Source organism: Molossus molossus, unplaced genomic scaffold, assembly GCF_014108415.1.
Source record: "Molossus molossus isolate mMolMol1 unplaced genomic scaffold, mMolMol1.p scaffold_m16_p_19, whole genome shotgun sequence".
NCBI lineage: Eukaryota > Metazoa > Chordata > Mammalia > Chiroptera > Molossidae > Molossus > Molossus molossus.
Genome location: NW_023425354.1, coordinates 40,137,025 through 40,156,572, shown reverse-complemented (window position 1 = coordinate 40,156,572; position 19,548 = coordinate 40,137,025). Strand labels below are relative to the sequence as shown.

Sequence of the window (19,548 nt, the reverse complement as noted above, 5' to 3'; positions counted from 1 at the left end):
TTGTCCCCATGGGTTATTAAATATCTCATCTATTCTTCATAATAGTCAAAGGCAAAAACAGACCAGTCCATAATAATTTTCCACAGTGTATCCATATAGGATGATCCTTTAATTTCACTTTTTCATGTCTGCTAAACGTGTCTTAGGTCAGATATATCTGAGCAGAGCAAGTTGAGAGGCTATTGGACTTTTAAGTATTTTGAAACTTATAGCACACCCCCTCCGAACACTTTTGTGATTACCCAAAATTTGGTAACTTAAAATTGTTCTTCATGGTTCTTGAACTTCAGTAACCTGTAATTAGCCCAAGGAGACCTCTCTGACAGATGAATTAGGAAAGCTTCCAAAGTCCTAAGACATATTTTCCTCCCAAATGTTAAAGAGTTCTAGTTTTCATCTGTATATAGTAGTGGGAACAAGGTTAATAAGGACAATTAAAATTTCAGGTGTGTGAGGGCACCCCAGCCATTGTTGCTCAGTGGTTAGAGTATTGCCCTGCACATGTAAAGGTTTCAGGTTCAATTCCCAGTCAAGGGCACAGACCTGGGATGCAGGTTTGATCCCCAACTGCAGCTGGGTTGAGTTTGGGAAGCAACCAATCCGCAAGTCTCTCTCATATTGGTGTTTCTCTCTCTCTCTCTTTCCCCTTTTCACTCTCTCTAAAAATCAGTGGAAAAAAATATCCTCAAGTGAGGGCTAACAAAAATTTTTTTTAATTGAGGGGTGATGCCAAACACTCAGTGTTTTTTTTTTTTCTTTTGTTTGTTTTTATCCTCACCCTAGGACATGTTTATTGATTTTTTTAAAAAATTTTTTCCGCCCTGGCCAGTTTGGCTCAGCGGTTAGAGCGTCGGCCTGCGGTCCGGAGAGACCCGGGTTCGGTTCCCGCTAAGGGCACGTACTTCGGTTGCAGTTTGTCCCCGGCCCTGGTTGGTCGTGCGGGTGGCAGCCACTCGATGTGTCCCTTCACGTCGATGTTTCTCTCTCTCTCTCCCTTCCTCTCTATCTGTACAAAAAAAAAATGGAAAAATATCCTCGGGTGAGGATAAAAAAAAAAAAAAAAAAAAAAAAAAAAATTTTTTCCTTTATTGATTTTAGAGGGAAAGGAAGGGAGAGGGAGATAGAAACATTGATGAGAAAGAACATTGATTGGCCGCCACCTGCATGCCCCCATACTGGGGATCAGGCCCACAACCTGGGCATGTGCCATGACTGGGAATTGAACTGGTGACCTCTTGGTGCAAGAGTCGATGCTCAACCACTGAGCCACATTGGCCACACCATGTGTATTGATTTTTAAAGAGAGAGAGGAACATTGAAGTGAAAGACAAACACTGATTGATTGCCTCCCATACATAATTCTGCCTGGGGATCAAACCCACAGCCATTTTGGTATACAAGATGACACTCCACTCAACGGAGCCACCTGGCCAAGGCAAAAACCTTATTTTTGTTTCCACTTCCCACACACTTTGACCAAAAATGCTAACAAGGAACTAAATTTGATTCGTTTGAATTTCACTTCCTTTCTCTGATGAGGACATTTGTGAACCGTGGAATGATTAGACGCTAAGAAACAAGGAGAAGAGGAATAAATGCTCAGGAACTGTCTAAATTGGATCATCCCACCCTGAATATTCAAAAGTTTATTTCACCAAGCAGTCAGACTTTGTGTCATGGAAGGCTTGTGCCCTGAATTAACTTGTTGACACTCTGGTGTTTGTGTGCTTATGGAGTGATTCATAGTTGTGTATAGCTATGAAATTACTCATGAAAAGCTGGGAGCTGGGAGGGGAGCTTCTTTTCCATTACTTTAACTTGACCGTTGCCATTTCTGGATATAGATCATACTACAAAGCTGTCATTGACCTTTCCATGTGTGAAGCACCTGATTTTGTTGTCTTTGTGTATACTCCGTGAGGATTTACATATTCCCTGCTTTTGTATTGTTGGAAAGAATTTTTGTGTTATCTATAGAAGACTTATGAGTCACTCTCTCAAATGGACCTCTACCCCCAACTGTCTCCATGTATCATGACATTTTTATGAAGGGAAAGTGCCCATAGCCACAAATAGCTCATGTTTGAAAGTGACCAATACTGTAAACTTAACTTTTCCATTGAGCTTGGATTTTAATACCTAAAATGATACAGACATAAATATCAAATACAGTCAAAATCTGACTGGTCAACCTGTTTAACTTCATTTACACTTACCTATGTCTGTGATGTCACCCCTTCAAGAACTACCTTCTTCTTACCCTCTCTGCAAATGGTATGTTTTATGACATATAAACAATTTTTTTTATTAATGCTCACCCAAGGGTCATTTTTCTGTTGATTTTTTTTTTTTTTTTTTTTTTTGGAGAGAGAGTAGGAGGGAGGGAGGGGGAGAGACAGGGATCAATGTGAGAGAGAGAGATCAATTGGTTGCCTCCCGCACACTAGTAAAATGCCCTTGATTTTACTAGTACTCTAAACAGAAAGAATAATCCAGTTCTTCCCAAATATAGTCCCTAATAAACTACAAATGCATTTGAGGATTTGTACCAATCAGTTTATCCTATTATTTTGTAATTATTGGCATATTCTTATGTTTTGAGCTTTTATTTTTCTTAATACAAAAATAATTCATGTTCATTGTAGAAAATTTAGAAGACAATGAATAACATTTAGTTGTCACCAAAGAGATAAGCTCTGTTATCTTTTATCATATAATGCTGCCTTCCAGTCTTTTTAATTTTTTTTTTTTTTTTTTTATCCTCACCCAAGGATATTTTTCCATTTTTTGTACAGATAGAGTGGGAGGGAGAGAGAGTGAGAAACATCGACGTGAAGGGACACATCGAGTGGCTGCCACCCGCACGACCAGCCAGGGCCAGGGACAAACTGCAACCGCAGTACGTGCCCTTAGCGGGAACCGAACCCGGGTCTCTCCGGACCGCAGGCCGACGCTCTAACCGCTGAGCCAAACTGGCCAGGGCTTAATTTTTTTAAATATGTATCTATGTCCATATTTTTGAAAAAAGGAAATTTTTATTGTTTCAGATAACAATTCTGTTTTCAAGAGAATGGACATGTTTTTTTCCACTGTGAATATTTTTTTCTTATATGAGAAAAACTTTCAAACTGGAAAATCCTGAAATTTAACTCTTATCCAACAAAATAAGTAGATGAACAGGTTGTCTAAACATCTTATTGTATTTTTTCTTTAATGGCTTTCTCCCTTTGCACCACCATGCCCTCTGTCCAAACCCCTGTCTCTTCTCCAGTGAGCCTGTGCTCTGCTGGCTTTCTCAGCAATTAACATGGAAAAAGAGGTCTTATTCAAGTTGCGAATGGTGGTGTTAATTTTCTGCAAAATGATTTCATCTTGTGCATAGTTGCCATGCCTGGAGCGCAAGTAGATTGTGTGAAGGGAGGCAGCAGGATTTCTCCCCTCCCTTTGGAAGAATGCTCATCTCTGCAGTACATCGCACAGAGATGTTTATTTGGAAAAGTGTCCAGCTGGTATGGAAAAGAAAAGTGTAGAACACAGTTTAAAGAAAATCTGCAGCAATAATAGAGGATTCATTGGCTGGAAGCCAGGGTATTTCCAGAAAAAGTTCTTCCACACCCTCAAGAGTGTACTATTTCTCTGAGCTGGAAGCCTTTGCCCAACCAAATCTCAGTATCAACAGCTCTCCTGGAGGCTGTCCGATTTGGCTGAGAAAAGCTAGATGTGAACAGAAAGGCAGGCAGCTTTCTTAGTTAAAGGAAATAGGAGTATTGGACACACAGCCATTAATTTTGTTCATGGTGCTTGCTTCAGCAGCACGTATACAATAATTTTGTTCATGAGAAAAGGGTAGTCATACTTTTTTTTTCTTTACTGATTTTGGAGAGAGAGGAAAGGAGAGGGAGAGAGAGATTGAAACATTGATGATAGAGAACATCGATTGGTCGCCTCCTGCATGCCCCCCCCCATTGGGGATTTGGCCCACAACTTGGGCACGTACCCTGACCGGGAACCGAACCAGTGACCTTTTGGTGCATGGGTGACACTCAACCACTGAGCCACACTGTCTGGGCAAAGGTAGTCATAATTTTACTGCTGATATCTTTTTCAAGATTTAACATTATACATCTTTTTAGAATAGTGTTTATTTTTCAAAGAAAAATTAAGCCTCAAATTGGTGGTTACTTTTTTACAGTAGATGCAGAGAAATGGAGGATGTGTGAATAGGTGAGACATTAATCAAATGAATTATTTTTATCATATTCATGATTTTTCTTCCTCTATTAGAGATGTGTAGGATAAAGTTAAAAGAGATATTGCCCTGGCCGGTTTGGCTCAGCAGTTAGAGCATCGGACCATGGACCAGAGAGACCCGGTTCAGTTCCCACTAAGAGCATGTACCCCAGTTGCAGTTTGTCCCCAGCTTCGGTTGGAGTCGTGTGGGTGGCAACCACTCGATGTGTCATTTTCACATAGAATTTTCTCTCTCTCTCTTTCTCACCCTCTCCTTCCTGTTCTATCTGAAACAAAACAAAACAAAAAGTCCTCGAGTGAGGATTAAACAAAACAAAACAAAAAGGTAAAAGAGATCTAGTGCCTGGTTTGCAGAGTAATGTGGTTTACAGCGTTGAGACTGTAGGTATGAAGGATATGGACCAGGAATACCAGTCCCTTGGAGATTATGTCCAGTTGTATTGATTTTTAGCAGAACCCCAGTACACTCCTTCTTATTTGCCATAAATGTGCTTTCCTCTTCTATTTTGCTTGAAACATTTGGACCCCAACAAGGCTATTTTTTGAGGATAGCAACTGAAATGAAATCAGTCTCTTGGGTCTTTGGGCCCCAGGATACAGTGTAGGGAAACCAGAGGGAAAAGATGGAAATGAACTTACTTAAAAATGTATTATAGGCCCAAGTTTTCATTTTACATTTCAGGAAAATTAAAAAATGCTTTGCATAATTACATAGAACATAGTAAATCCCCCCCCCCCCCATGGAATTAAATCATTGTAAGCCTGAGAAACAGAGAGAAAAAAAGATTGAGTCTGTGGAAGACCCCAGGAGGCCAATATGAATGGCATTTGTATTGAGGGCAGAAAAGTAATTATATACCACATTGACTTCAGTTCTTTCTTTCAGGTTGAACTGGAAGCATCTGTAACCACAGCCCAAGTCACTTTACACAAGCTTCACTGAGTTAGTAGCCAGGGCTTTTAATTTATTTTGTTCTGGATACGTGTCATTTCAGATTGTCAGATTGAATTTTCTCTGGACAGATAGATAAAAACCATGGACTTTCCCTATCATGTCAGGGTTATTTTCATCTAGCTGGACAGAGTTCCTCAGAGGATTTAGATTTCTAAATTAAGGAGTTAGGTGGTCACATTTCCCTGGCTACAGTTTAGCCACTCAACCTTTTATTGCTTGACTTCTGTCTCCTTGAAGTCCTTTGTAAGTCTTGTCTCTTTCTTCGGTGTTTGAGCTAGTTTCTAAGATTGAGCATAGAGCCTTCAGTACCTTCCATATTTTTTTAAAGCAAGTCAGCTGAGCCCTAGTCTATAGAAATGATCAGTTGTTCATCACTTATTGGAACTTCAGTACAATATCCTTGAGATCTTCCAGTTAAACATCTAAATTACATTTCACTTGTAATATGATGATAGTAATGCTTGCATACACTCAACAATTTTCAGTGTGCTTTATTTACTTATTTTATTTAATCATTCAACAAACATTTGTTGATCCTCTTTATTGTGCCAGGCATGAAGCTAGACATTTGTGGAATGTGAGCTAATTCCATAAGGAGGTAGTGATAAACTATCAGATAGATATTCACAGAAGACCAATGGAATAAGGATACAAAGGTGACCCTTGGATTAGACAATTAGAACAGGTCATTAGTAACATTAGTAAGAGTAAGGAGGGCAAAAGCCACAATGCTGTGGGTTGATGTGCATGGGAAATGAGGAATTAGAGAAAGTGTTAGATTATGTTTCTGTGAAACTTGGCTATGAAGGGAACGGGAAAAGGACAGTGTGTGGAGGAGGATTCAAAATGAAGAGTGAGTTTTCCCATTTTAATATGAGAGAAACTGGGTTTTTTGTTTGTTGACTTACAAACAGCAAAAATTTATTTCTCACAGTTGTAGAGGCTAAAATTCTGAAATCAGGGTGTCTACGATTGAGTGAGGGCCCTCTTCTGAGTTTCAGGCTTCTCTTTGTATTCTCGCATTGCAGAAGGAATTGGGAGAAGTTTATATTTGTAATTTGAGGGAAGGTACCCATTAGATATATAGGTCTAGGTAGGAGGAGTGTTCCATTTTATTGATAAGGAAAGTGGAGACAGATTAAGCAGTTTGTTTAGTGCCCTACAGTAAGAGGGGGAGTTCGAACTTGAGTTCCAGTCTCTAATGCTAAATTCTCTTTAATGCATAATTCTAAAATAGGTAAATGCTTAGTTTTATTTTATTTTATTTTTTTGTTGTTAATCCTCACCCAAGGATATTTTTCTACTGATTTTTAGATAGAGTGAAAGGGAGGGAGGAAGACAGAGACAGACAGACAGACAGACAGACAGACAGACAGAGACATCAGTGTGAAAGAGAGACATTGATTGGTTGCCTGTCACATGACCCCAACTGGGGCTGCAATCGAACCTGAGACCCCTCGGTTCTCAGGCAGATGCTCTAACCACTGAGAAAACTGGCCAGGCTAAATGTTTATTTTTAAATGTTTGTCTTTTCAAACATGAACAGATAACTCAAAGATGACAGATTGGCAAAATTCAAATGGTTAAACACACATTTTGTTGGTGAAGCAGTGGGAGAAGCTGCACTCTCATCCATTGTTGGTGGGAGTGCAGAATTGTTTCAGACTCAAGGGGAATTTAACAATGTCTAACAAAACTATACGTTTACCCTTGACCCAGAAATCTTGTTTCCACAAATATGAGACATTCATAGGAGAGTGATTGAATAAACTATTATATCACTACCCAGTGCACTATTATATCACTACTATGAAGATGTAAAAAAGAATAAGGCTGATCTCTGTAAACTATGATATGGAGTTGTTTACATATTCAAAAATGAAGAGCAAAATTATAGGTAGTATACTATTTTTATGTAAGATTTAATAATAATATTTTATTTTCTTATATATTTTTTTCAAAATAGAACGTAAAGTAAACCAGAAACTAATGAAAATGGTTACCCATGGGAATTGAAGAGATAGGGATAAGACACTTCAAGTTTACTTTTATAAGTAAACTTTTGATTTTCAACTATGTGAAAGTTTTACATGTTCAAAACCCTCAAAAAAAAAATAGAATTGAAAAATAAAAAATTATTTTTTAAAAAAAGAGTGGAAAAATTGAATACAAACAGGAACAAATGAAGCCAAATGTATATTAAATTGATAACCTCACAAAAAGAATTTAACTCAAATAACTTTAAAGCATAATACTCTGATTATACCTCTTAGTAGGATATAATAAGGGAGAAAAAAGAACTGCAAAGAATATTTGAACCTAACAGGTTTGTTATTGGTTGTGGTATTGGGAACCAAGGTTCTCACTGTGGAGTAGGGAGATATAAGCGATGGAGAAGGGGCAAGAAGAAAAGGAAGAGCCTTGCAATGTTGAATTTGAATCAGAGGTACCAGTATAAATTGATTACATTTTTGGAAATATTTCCCAGATCTGTCCACTGAAAAGGGTTGGAGGCAGTAATACCCACTAGTTATGAGCATACCTAATTAATGCCCAGATCTTGATTAAAAAGTGCTATTCTTCACCAGAAGAAGCCAAGATTACACCCTGGCCAGTTTGGCTAAGCGGTTAGAGCACCGGCCCATGGACCAGAGAGTCCGGGTTCGGTTCCCACTAAGGGCACGTACCTTGGTTGCAGTTTGTCCCTGGCCCAATGGGGTTGTGTGGGTGGCAACCACTCGATGTGTCTCTCTCTCACATTGATGTTTCTCTTTACCTCCCTCTCTCCTTCCCGCTCTATCTGAAGATAAATGCAAAAATGTCCTCAGGTGAAGATAAAAAAAAAAAGAAGCCAAGATTCCTTGGACAATTGGTGGATTTTATTCACAGAGCGAATCTGGAACCTTTTGTTTGTTTGTTTTTTGAACCAGAAAGTAAGAAATTGCCGAAGACTAATGGAGTCGTATCAAAACCAACCTGCTTGAAAAGATTCCCACTGGCCAAAATCAGGACAATTTGGGTGTTTCCTCCCACCCCCTCCAAAATGATAATAGATTATAACAATAAATACACAAAGAATTCAAGAGTGCATAGTGACACTCCAATAAAGAGTGAGAACACTGATTAGATCAGCAGTTCTCAACCTGTGGGTCGTGACCCCTTTGGGGGTCGAATGACCCTTTCACAGGGGCTGCCTAAGACATAACAGTAGCAAAATTACAGTTAAGAAGTAGCAAGGAAAATAATTTTTTTTAATCCTCACCCGAGGACATTGTTGCATTTATCTTCTGATAGAGCGAGAGGGAGAGAGGAAGAGAGAGAAACATTGATGTGAGAGAGACACATCGAGTGGTTGCCACCCACACAACCCCAACCGGGCCAGGGACAAACTGCAACAGAAGTACATGCCCTTAGTTGGAACCGAACCTGGGCCTCTCAGGTCCGTGGGCCAACACTCTAACCACTGAGCCAAACCGGCCAGGGCACAACAAAAATAATTTTATGGTTGGGATTCACCACAACATGAGGAACTGTATTGAAGGGTTGCTGCATTAGAAAGGTTGAGAACCACTGGATTAGATGAAGCTCTCTTTTACAGAAAAATGCCTGCTAATATGCAGAAGGAATGATAGAATTAGAAAATCACCATTTTGGTTTTGTTATTTATTTGTTTAAGAGAGGGGGAAGGGAGAGGGAGACAAACATCAATGAGGGAGAAACATCAACATCCATTGGCTGCCTCCTGCACGCCCCCTGCTGGGCACTCAATCACTGAGCCACACTGGCTGTGTGAAAATAACCATTTTGTAACCTCTAGTAAAATAACAGAGTACTTGGCACATAGAGAAGAAACTCAGCGATGATATCAATGTTCTTTTTAGAAACTGCTTCTTCTCTCATAGGATTCCTGGTCAAGTGTTGTATTTGGTTCATTTGCTCATGCTCCCTAATCTTGTTATTTTGGTTCCACAGGGCTCTGAATGGAATGCTTCTAACTTAGAGGATTTACAGAACAGAGGGTAAGCATCACTGTTTCATCTTTACCATTTTTTTTCCAGTCACAGAGGTGTCAGTGAGTTACTTGACGCTTCAGAGTTGCTACCTATTTATTCTAATCAGGTGCAATCTAATAAGAATTAAAACTACTGTTCTACTGTTTCATCCTTTCACCTACTAGGAAAGATCAGTGGTAAGGCTTTCAGAAACAAATGTGTAAGCCTTTCATACTATTTAAAACCAAATGCAGCCCTGGCCAGTTTGGCTCAGCGGTTAGAGCGTCGGCCTGCGGTCCGGAGAGACCTGGGTTCGGTTCCCGCTAAGGGCACGTATTTCGGTTGCAGTTTGTCCCCGGCCCTGGTTGGTTGTGCGGGTGGCAGCCACTCGATGTGTCCCTTCACGTCGATGTTTCTCTCTCTCTCTCCCTTCCTCTCTCTCCCTCCCACTCTATCTGTACAAAAACTGGAAAAATATCCTCGGGTGAGGATTAAAAAAAAAAAACAAAAAACAAATGCAGACATTGTTTCCTTTAAAACACACACACACACACACACACACACACACACACACACACACTGTTTTAGAGCATTTTAAAGGTTCACAGCAAAATTGAGGGGAAGGTACAGAGATTTACCATATACCCCTGCCCCAACACATGTATAGCCTCCACCATTATCAATATTCCCCACCAGAGTGGTGCATTTGTTACAATTGATAATCCTACATTGAGGCATCATAATTACTCAAAGTCTGTAGCTTATGGTTCACTATTGGTGTTGAACAGTCTGTGGCTTTAGACATATGTATAATGTATCCATCATTATGTTATCACAGAGTATTTTCACTACCCTAAAAATCATCTATGCTCCATTCATTTATCCCCCTACTTCCAACCTCAGTGACCACTGATCTTTTCACTGTCTCTATAGTTTTGCCTTTGGTTCCTATATTTATGTAAGAGTATGCAGAACTGCATATGTTGGTTTCACAGCTATTCGTTCAGTGTTTATTGAGTATCTTTTGTGGGTCTAGCACAGTGCTAGATGCTAAGGATCCAAAGATAAATGAGCCCTGGCTGGGTGGCTCAGTTGGTTGGAGTGTCATCTCTTGCACCAAAAAGGCTGTGGGTTCGATTCCCAATCAGGGCACAAACCTAGGTTGCAGTCTAAATCCCCAGTCCGGGTGTGTGTGGGAGGCCACCAGTCAATCCATGCTTCTCTCTCACATTGATATCTCTCTCCCCCATCCTTCCTCCCTCCCTCCCTCCCTCCCTTTCTCTCTAAAAATCAATAAAAACACATCCTCAGTTAAGGATTTAAAAAGTGTACAAAGATAAATGAGTCTTGGTAAGGTGCTTATAGACTTAGTAGGTTATAAATGTAAAATGGACACACTATTGAAATTGAACAAGACCTAACTTGTATTAAAAAATGTGCTTCTAAACAGTATGGTTATTGAGTTTTATTGTAGCAAATGAGACCAGAGTGAACATTCAGCAAGCAAAAAGCTGCCATTCTTTCCTTTTTATTTTTTAGCTAATGCCTAAATTTTTTACTGAACTTGGCCTTAGGCAGTCAGATCATCCCAACAGAAGAGAAAATCGTGTCTGGAAATTGGCCATGCTAACACTTCATTATAGACAGAGATAAGACCTGCTGACACTCAGAGATAGTGATGGTTGCCTGGCTGGTTGTGGGCTGCCTATTTTCTCAGCTCCAAGTCAGCCTTCTGGTTATCTTTAACATGATTAGATGCATACTCCCTACTTTTCCCCCAGAAGAAAGGTATGTCATAATTGCTAAAACGAACTTGGAGCAAGACTTCAGCCAAATAATTATAAAAAGAGTTCCAGGGAAGGAAATCTGGTTACTTAATTTAAGATATGAAAATAAATAGAACTTAGAAAGTTTAAATTTATAAGGATTAAGTCTAGAGTTCTTGAAAGCAGAGACTGTATCTTAGTTTTGTGTAAAACATACATCTACTTAGCTGAGAGCTCTACAGGATACTCAGTAAATATGAAGGAATAGATAGCACCTAGATACAGTGTTTAATATGAAATCTGAGCTTTGCTACAGTAGTGTTTGCCAAATGCATTGGAATCACATAATGCATACATACACTTTTATTTTATTTTATTTTTTTATCCTCAACCCGAGGATATTTTTCCATTTATCTTCAGACTGAGTGTGTGTGTGTGTGTGTGTGTGTGTGTGTGTGTGTGTGTGTTGGGGGGGAAGGGAGACAGAGAGAGAAAGAAACAGAGAAACATCGATATGAGAGAGACACACTGATTGGTTGCCTCCTGCATGACCCTGACTAGGGTCGGGACCAAACCACAACTGAGGTACATGCCCTTGACCAGAATCGAACCTGCAACTTCTTGGTCCGAAGACTGATGCTCTAACCGCTGAGCCAAACTGGCCAGGGCCATACACTTTGTCTTTAGAAATACACTTTGACTTTTGACTTACAACCCCTGCTTAGAGATGAGACCTAGTCATCTCATTTACTTCTTAAAGGCTAAATTATAAAATGCATTATATATCTGTTTGTTTTCAAAGACACTGTGGTTAGATATTTAGATATGAACTTAGATCTTGTTTCTTAAATTCACTAGTTTTTAAATTTTAGTGAATGAAGAATTACAGTTCAAGGATCTAAATTGAACATGTGCCAAAACATGTGCCTGTGGATGATTTAAGGGACTTTCGAGTGTAATTTTTACATTAAGGCCATTTTCACCGATCTACTGACTTTAGAGCCCGAAGTAAAGTGCTACTCCATAGAGAGATGGCAAAGAAATTTCAAGGAGTGTCAATTCCCATTGGTAGTAGCTACCTAGAGTTCTGTAATAAAAAGGAATTGAGGCCCTGGTTGGTATGGCTCAGAGGTTTGGACATTGGCCTGGGGACCGAAGGGTCGAGGGTTCGATTCCTGGTCAAGGGCACGTACCTGGGTGGCATGTTCAATCCCTGGCCCCAGTAGGGGTTATGCAGGAGAAAAGCAGTCGATGAGTCTCTCTCACATTGATGTTTCTTTCTCTCTCTTTCCTCTCCCTCTACCCATCCCTCCCTTCCTCTCTCTCTAAAAATCAATGGAAAATACATCCTCAGGTAAAGATTACCAAAAAAAAGGATTGGGAGGCCCTGTTCTGCCACAATCCATTATTGAAATATGGAATTGGAGGTGGGAGGTTATTAATCTTTAATTTAAATTAAATCTGCCCACCCTTTTTATTCCCTGACAGTTTTATTGAGAGATAATTAATACATGTTCTATACAGTTCACCCATTTAGGAATTTATATAATTCCGTGGTTTTTAATACATTCACAGTTGTGCAACAAGCAGTCACCCCTATTTCCTTCTCTCCCTTAGCCCCTAGAAACTACTAATCTACGTTCTGTCTCTATAGATTTGCCTATTTTGGACATTTTATATACTGTAAATGGAATCATACAATATGTGGTCTTTTAAGAATTTTTTTAACTTAACATTATATTTCAACATCTATTAATGTAGCATGTATTATTAGTACTTTATTCCTTTTTCATTGCCAAATATTCCATAATATACCACATTTTGTTTATCCATTCATCAGTTGATGGACATTTAGACTGTTTCCACTTTTTGGCTATTTTGAATACTGCTATAACCATTCATGTACAAATTCATGTACTAAACATTTTCGTTTCTCTTAAGTTTTATGCCTAGGAGAGGAACTGTTAGGTCATACGGTAACTTGATGTGTTACCATTTGGGGAACTGCTAGATTGTCTTCCACGTCGCATGTTCTTGCTTATTAAATTAAAAAAGAAAAAATCCTTTCTAGTAATGGACTTTGATGCTAAATTAAAACAAATTCAAATCATATCCTAGAACAATTTTGGTCTTTTCACCTTAACCACAAAATTGGTTAGCTATGGCTCCCCCTTCTAGTAGTCATTTCTCTGACTTCAGAGATTGTATTTGTAGAACCCTGCATGCAGTTGTAAGAAGGAGGTAGCTTCTGCAGAGAAATGAGAGCCTGTGCTGTGTTGGAGTAAACTCCAGTGATATCTAAGTCCACACAGCATTGAGAAAAGATAACCCTTTGGCAAATCAGACCCAAGCATTTATTGAGATTGTGTGGTGAGAGAGATAGCAGAAAAAAAATTTAGATACAGAAACCCTTTTCTCCAGGCCTCTCAGTATGGGAGAATTTTCAGATACATCTGCTACCATAGCAGCCCGGAATGCAGCCTACAGAGTTCAGAGAGTTTTAAATCCAACTTTCCTCTCACCCTCCCAGCCCTGACCTCGCTTGCATTTTGTGTAATTTAGAGAGTAGTAGGGCAAAAGCTGACAATCTAACATTTAGGAAGACAGGAGGAAATTTTTCCCTGTTCTGTTTTTTGTTTGTTTGTTTGTTTGTTTCCTTGAGATACATGATTTAATAAGTGACTTCCAAAGAATAAATTACTTTGTTGGTGATTGTAATTACTAAAGAGGAATTATCACGTCATGGGCCTCAGGCTGATTCTTTAGAGTAAAATACAAGGCATGTTTTCAAAAGACTATTCAAGATGAGATTGTGTAACTACATAAACTGAAAATGGAATTTAGATGTTGAAATTGGTAGACAACTTTCATTCCTAGTAACTCCATGGTGCCCAGGTATGCCGAGGATCATGTTATACAGTTTCTGTACTAAATGAGTATAGCCTCTTAGTTTTTTAGCTTTTTTATTTTTTATTTTTTTTATTATTCTCACTCGAGGACATTTTTTTTGCATTTATCTTCAGATAGAGCAGGAGGGAGAGAAGGAAGAAGAGAGAGAAACATCCATGTAAGAGAGACACATCAAGTGGTTGCCACCCACACAACCCCATCCTGGGCCGGGGACAAATTGCAACCAAAGTACAGAACCGGGACTCTCTGGTCCAAGGGCTGATGCTCTAACCACCGAGCCAAACCGGCCAGGGCTTTTTAGCTCTTTTAAATATTTTGGTATTTAATTTCAGCCTAGGGAGTAAACAAGTTTTAAATAAATAAGAAAAACAGTACTGGCCATTGGATTTAGCCTGAGTATTAGAGCTGATTTCTCCCTTGGTTTCCTTGCAGGGTGCGGTATATTTTGAATGTCACTCGAGAGATAGATAACTTCTTCCCAGGAGTCTTTGAGTATCATAACATTCGGGTATATGATGAAGAGGCAACGGATCTCCTGGCTTACTGGAATGACACTTACAAATTCATCTCTAAAGCAAAGTGAGTAATGGGTCCTGAACACATTCTTCCCTTGTGCACCACACATGGTTGGGGCCTGAAAGCTGAAGATAACTTACTGAAGGTACTCAGAAAAAAGGAAGTAAAGAAAGAAAGAATCCCTGGCCAGTATGGCTCAATTGGTTGGGTGTCATCCCATGCATCTAAGGGTGGCAGGTTTGATTCCCAGTCAGGGCACAGACCCAAGTTACAGGTCCGATCCCCAGTCAGGTCATGTAAGGGAGGCAACCAATCGATGTTTGTCTCTCACAGTAATCTTTCTCTCTCTCTTTCTCTTTCTAAAATGTGTTTTGTTTTGTTTTTTTAATTAAAAAGAAAAAAATAAGACTGAGATTTCTTAATCGTAAGGGAAAGATGACTAGTGACTTAATACTTTTCCTTTAAGTAGATGAAGCCCCTGGAAAAAGATGAGCTCATGTTGGCTATTTTCATTGAGCACAAAATTAGAGTAAATAAACTTAAGCTGCAGCAAAAGAAATAGAAATGAGAGAAGGGAGAAATTCTGAATGAAATGCTTAAGTTGCCAATGGAAACATTTTATTTTTTTTTAATCCTCACTGGAAGATATTTTTCTATTTAATCTTTAGATAGAGTGAGAGGGAGAGAGAGAAACATCGATATGAGAGGGACACTTTGACTGGTTGCCTCTTGCACAACCCTGACCAGGGCTGAGGATGAACTGTAACCGAGGTACATGCCCTTGGCTGGAATCAAACCTGCACCTCTTTGGTCTGCAGGCTGACGCTCTACCACTAAGCCAAACTGGCCATGGTGCCAATGGAGACATTTTAAAGTTATATAATAGACATTATTCCAGATAGGTAGAATACTGGGTCCTCCTCTCCGTAAACAAGGAGATTAAAACATAGCTTTGGAAATCTTTTTTTTTTATGCTTTACTTTTATGATACTCTAAATAGTGAGATTTTTCTCTGGCCTTTCTCTTGATGTCTTCCTTAAATTTTTTTTTTGTTCAGATAGAGTGGGGAGGGAGAGAGAGAGAGAGAAACATCGACATGAAAGGGACACATTGAGTGGTTGCCACCTGCATGACCCAACCAGGGCCGGGGACAAACTGCAACCGAGGTATGTGCCCTTAGCAAGAACTGAACCCGGGTCTCTCTGGACCTCAGGCTGACGCTCTACCGCTGAGCCAAACCAGCCAGGGCTGTCTTCCTTAAATTAAAAAATATATTTTAGTGAAGCTATTTGATGGTATTAATTTAGTATATAGTATTAATAAGTCAACACTTGTTTGTTTGTTATTTTTTTATGTTTTATTGATTTTAGAGAGAGGGGAAGAGAGAGAGAAACATCAATCAGTTGCCTTCCTTACGTGCCTCAACCAGGCATCGAACCTGCAACCTAGGTATATGCCCTGACTGAGAATCAAACCTGAAACCTTTTGGTATATGGGACAATGCTCTAACCACTGGACACCCAGCCAAGGCTTACAGTAACTTTTTTTTAAGTCCCTGGGGTTTTCCTTGCCAATCCTATTTACACCTTCAATAGAAGGAACCACAAAAGAGCATGTTGGCCACACTCTTCCTTCAGGTGGGACCACATTCAAATCACCCCTGGCAGATGACAAGCACTTCTGTTTTTGAAGTTCTCCTTTAAAAAAGATTCCAGCCCTGGCCAGTGTAACTGTATGGTTAGAGCATCAGCCAGCACACTGAAGGGTTGTGGGTTCGATTCCTAGTCATGGACACATACCTGGGTTGCAGGTTCAATCCTGGCCCCAGCTGGGGTGCATGTGGGAGGCAACCAATTGATGTGTCTTTCTCACATCGATGTGTGTCTCTCTGTATCCCTCTCTCCCTCCCTCCCTCCAATACTCTAAAAAAATCAATAGAAAAAATATCCTTGGGTGAGAATTAACCAAAAAAAAAGAATGATTCCATACTTCTCTTAAGGATTTTAATAATAAGAAAAGTTTTCCTTTTAGTTACCTGAATTCCCATACTCTAGCTTAGAGCTCATGCTCTCAGTCTTTCACATCACCTAAAAGAGCACTTTATATTCTTGAAGAGCATCTATTCCTAATAATAATACCATTAACGGCATGCTTATTATGTGCCAGTTACTTTATGTGTATTCTGAATGGAAAGAAAGGATGGCGCTGGCCGGTGTGGCTCAGTTGGTTGAGCATCTTCCCATGCACCAAGAGGTAACTGGTTCAACTCCCAATTAGGGTACATGCCCAGGTTGTGGGCTCGACCCCAGTATAGGGCATGCAGGAGGCAACTGATTGATACTGCTCTCTCTCATCAGTGTTTTCTCTCTCTTCCTCTCTCTTCTTCTCTCTCAAATCATTTTATAAAATTTTAAAAAATAATCTGTTCGGCTACAGGTGTCAGCCTCATTTTTTTTTATTTTTATCCTCACCTGAGGACATTTTTTGCATTTATCTTCAGATAGAGTGGGAAGGAGAAAGGCAGGAAGAGAGAGAGAGAAACACCATTGTGAGAGAGACACATCGAGTGGTTACCACCCACACGACCCCAACCAGGGCCGGGGACAAACTGCAACCGAGGTATGTGCCCTTAGCGGGAACTGAACCCAGGACTCTGGTCCACGGGCCAACACTAATCGCTGAGCCAAACCGGCCAGGGCTGTGTCGGCCTCATTTAAAAAAAAGAAAGAAAGCCCTGGCTGGTTTGGCTCAGCGGTTAGAGCGTCCGCCTGCGGTCCCGAGAGACCCGGGTTCGGTTCCCGTTAAGGGCACATACCTCGGTTGCAGTTTGTCCCCGGCCCTGGTTGGTCGTGCGGGTGGCAGCCACTCGATGTGTCCCTTTCACATCGATGTTTCCCCCTCTCTCTCTCTCTTCCTCTCCCTCCGTCTGTACAAAAAATGGAAAAATGTCCTCGGATGAGGATAAAAAAAAAAAAAGAAAAGAAAGGCTTATTTCAGCATGGCTGGGATTAGGATGAGATACGTGAGGTGCCTAGGTTACATTTAAGTAGGCACTCCTTCAGGCTTCTGCAAGTTTAGGTCAGCATCTGAGTGTGTCTCCTGAACGGCACACTGGGCACCTCATGTGTTTTACCCTAATCAAGGACCCTGAATTCCAGACTCTGTATGTTAGGGTTACTAACATAATACCAGTCTTAATCTGGAGAATCCAGCACTGGGCCAGGCGTAGTAGGGTGCGGGGGATAAAACCTGAAAGATGAAATTGGGTTAGTTGAGAACTGAGTTCAGGTCGTTCACTACATGAGTTAGAAGCCATCCACTGAAAAAGCCTAGTTCAATATGAAATATTTTCATGGGAGTAGATTTTATAATTGTATTTTTCTTAAGATTGTCCGAGTTTGAACACCTTCCATGCCTGCAGGTACAGACATGAAATTTTATGCGTTAAAGTTGTCAGAGCTCAATGGGAATATATTTGAGCATGTGTCTGAACTTCCATCTGAGTCGCTGTGCATTGTCTTCCCAACTGTGGTATAAATGAAAACCCTATGGTACCATAAACAAAATAAGTATTTCCTAGTCATTTGGGATAATATAAACACACAGACACACCACACCAACCTTAGGACAGCAAAATTTTGCATCTAATTGACACATAGGAGGTTAATCTTACCTTCCTTCTAAGACTGTTTCAATTATTCCAGACTATTCTCTGCATTCCTATAGCTTATTTGGCTAACTCATTTTGGCACTTAAACTCATGGCCCTTAAACTCCTTCATTGGTACTTAACTCTTTCATGTGTCTCCATCTCCAGCAGGAGGATTATAAGCCTCTAGAAGGAAGCTTATCTACTATAATATTGTGAGTGAGTGAGTGAGTGAATGAATAGATTTCCTCTTATAAGATGACACATGCATTTTTAAATTTATTGAAATAGCCACTTGGAAAGAATTCCAGCCCATGTATCCTAGTGATAAGAGTAACCATTCCTTTTTCCAGATTAAAACGTTATTCTTTCCTGGCCAGTTTAGCTTAACAGTTAAGAGCATCGGCCCAAGGACCAAAGAGTCTCAGGTTCAATTCCAGTCAAGGTCACGTACCTCAGTTGTTGCTCAGTCCCCAGCCCTGGTCAGGGTCATGCAGGAGGCAACCAGTCAATGTATATCTCTCACATCAATGTTTCTCTCTTCCTGACCACACTTCTGCCCCATCGGAAGATAAATGGGGAGAAAAGTCCTCTGGGTAGGATTTTAAAAATAAATAAAAATGTACCTACTTATAACTGACAGATCTAATCAGCAGATCCATAAGTTTGTTCACATATTTAGCAAACATTAGGTTTATTCTGTGCCAGACACTGTGTTATTAGCAGAATTAGCATAACCGAGTGATGTTCATATTCAAGGTAATAAACTCTGGCATAGTAAGACTGGAGAGTTGCCTGGCCCGTGTGGCTCACTGGTTGAGCATCAACCCATGCACCAAGAGGTCACAGTTTGATTCCCAGTCAGGACACATGCCCAGGTTGTGGGTTCAATCCCCAGTTGGGGGCATGCAGGAGGTAGTCAATCGATGTTCTCTCTCATCGAGGTTTCTCTCTCTCTCTAAAATCAATAAAGAAAAAAAAAGACTGAAGGATTTTGTTTTGTTTGTTTTTTAGTATCACCTTATGGTAACTTTGTTTTCTTGTTCTTCCACCCCATTAAAAAGAAAAGGGTAGTTATTCATTCTCTCCTCACTGAAAAGGCCCCATGGTGCATCTCATGGTCCTGACTCCACCGGTTTGCAGCCAGTTCCTAGGCGGAACACGGGCCATAATGTTGTGAAAAGTAATATCCAGGGCTACATCTGAGCAAAGAGGAGGATTAATTTGATTTGTGCTCTCCTCCAGGGACAGAATCCTTACGGAACTTGAACTGGAAGCAATTCAGAACATTTGGATAAATTAGGCGAATCACTACCACACCTGTAACTCGAGAGTGTGCCAGACATAAACATGCCCCTGGGGCCATAAAGGGACTGACCTTCAACCATACCCAAAATGGGGTTCATTCTCTAAATTTAAATTTCTCCCCTAACACTCTGTGACCAACTGTCATTGCAATCACCATTTTGAACTTCAATCATCTGCTTCTCCCACTGAATCCTACCCTTTA

At 40.1% G+C, this 19,548-nt stretch overlaps 1 protein-coding gene across 9 annotated transcripts in view; it reads left to right on the top strand.

Annotated features, from left to right (window-relative positions):
- Positions 1-19,548, top strand: part of SSH2 (slingshot protein phosphatase 2) — a 298,822-nt gene that overhangs the window by 259,620 nt on the left and 19,654 nt on the right. For all 9 annotated transcript variants that reach the window (XM_036269085.1, XM_036269088.1, XM_036269089.1 and 6 more), the window contains 2 exons: positions 9,179-9,225; positions 14,307-14,453. In XM_036269085.1, coding sequence (XP_036124978.1) covers positions 9,179-9,225; positions 14,307-14,453 — 194 coding nt within the window. The remainder of the gene's footprint in view (positions 1-9,178; positions 9,226-14,306; positions 14,454-19,548) is intronic.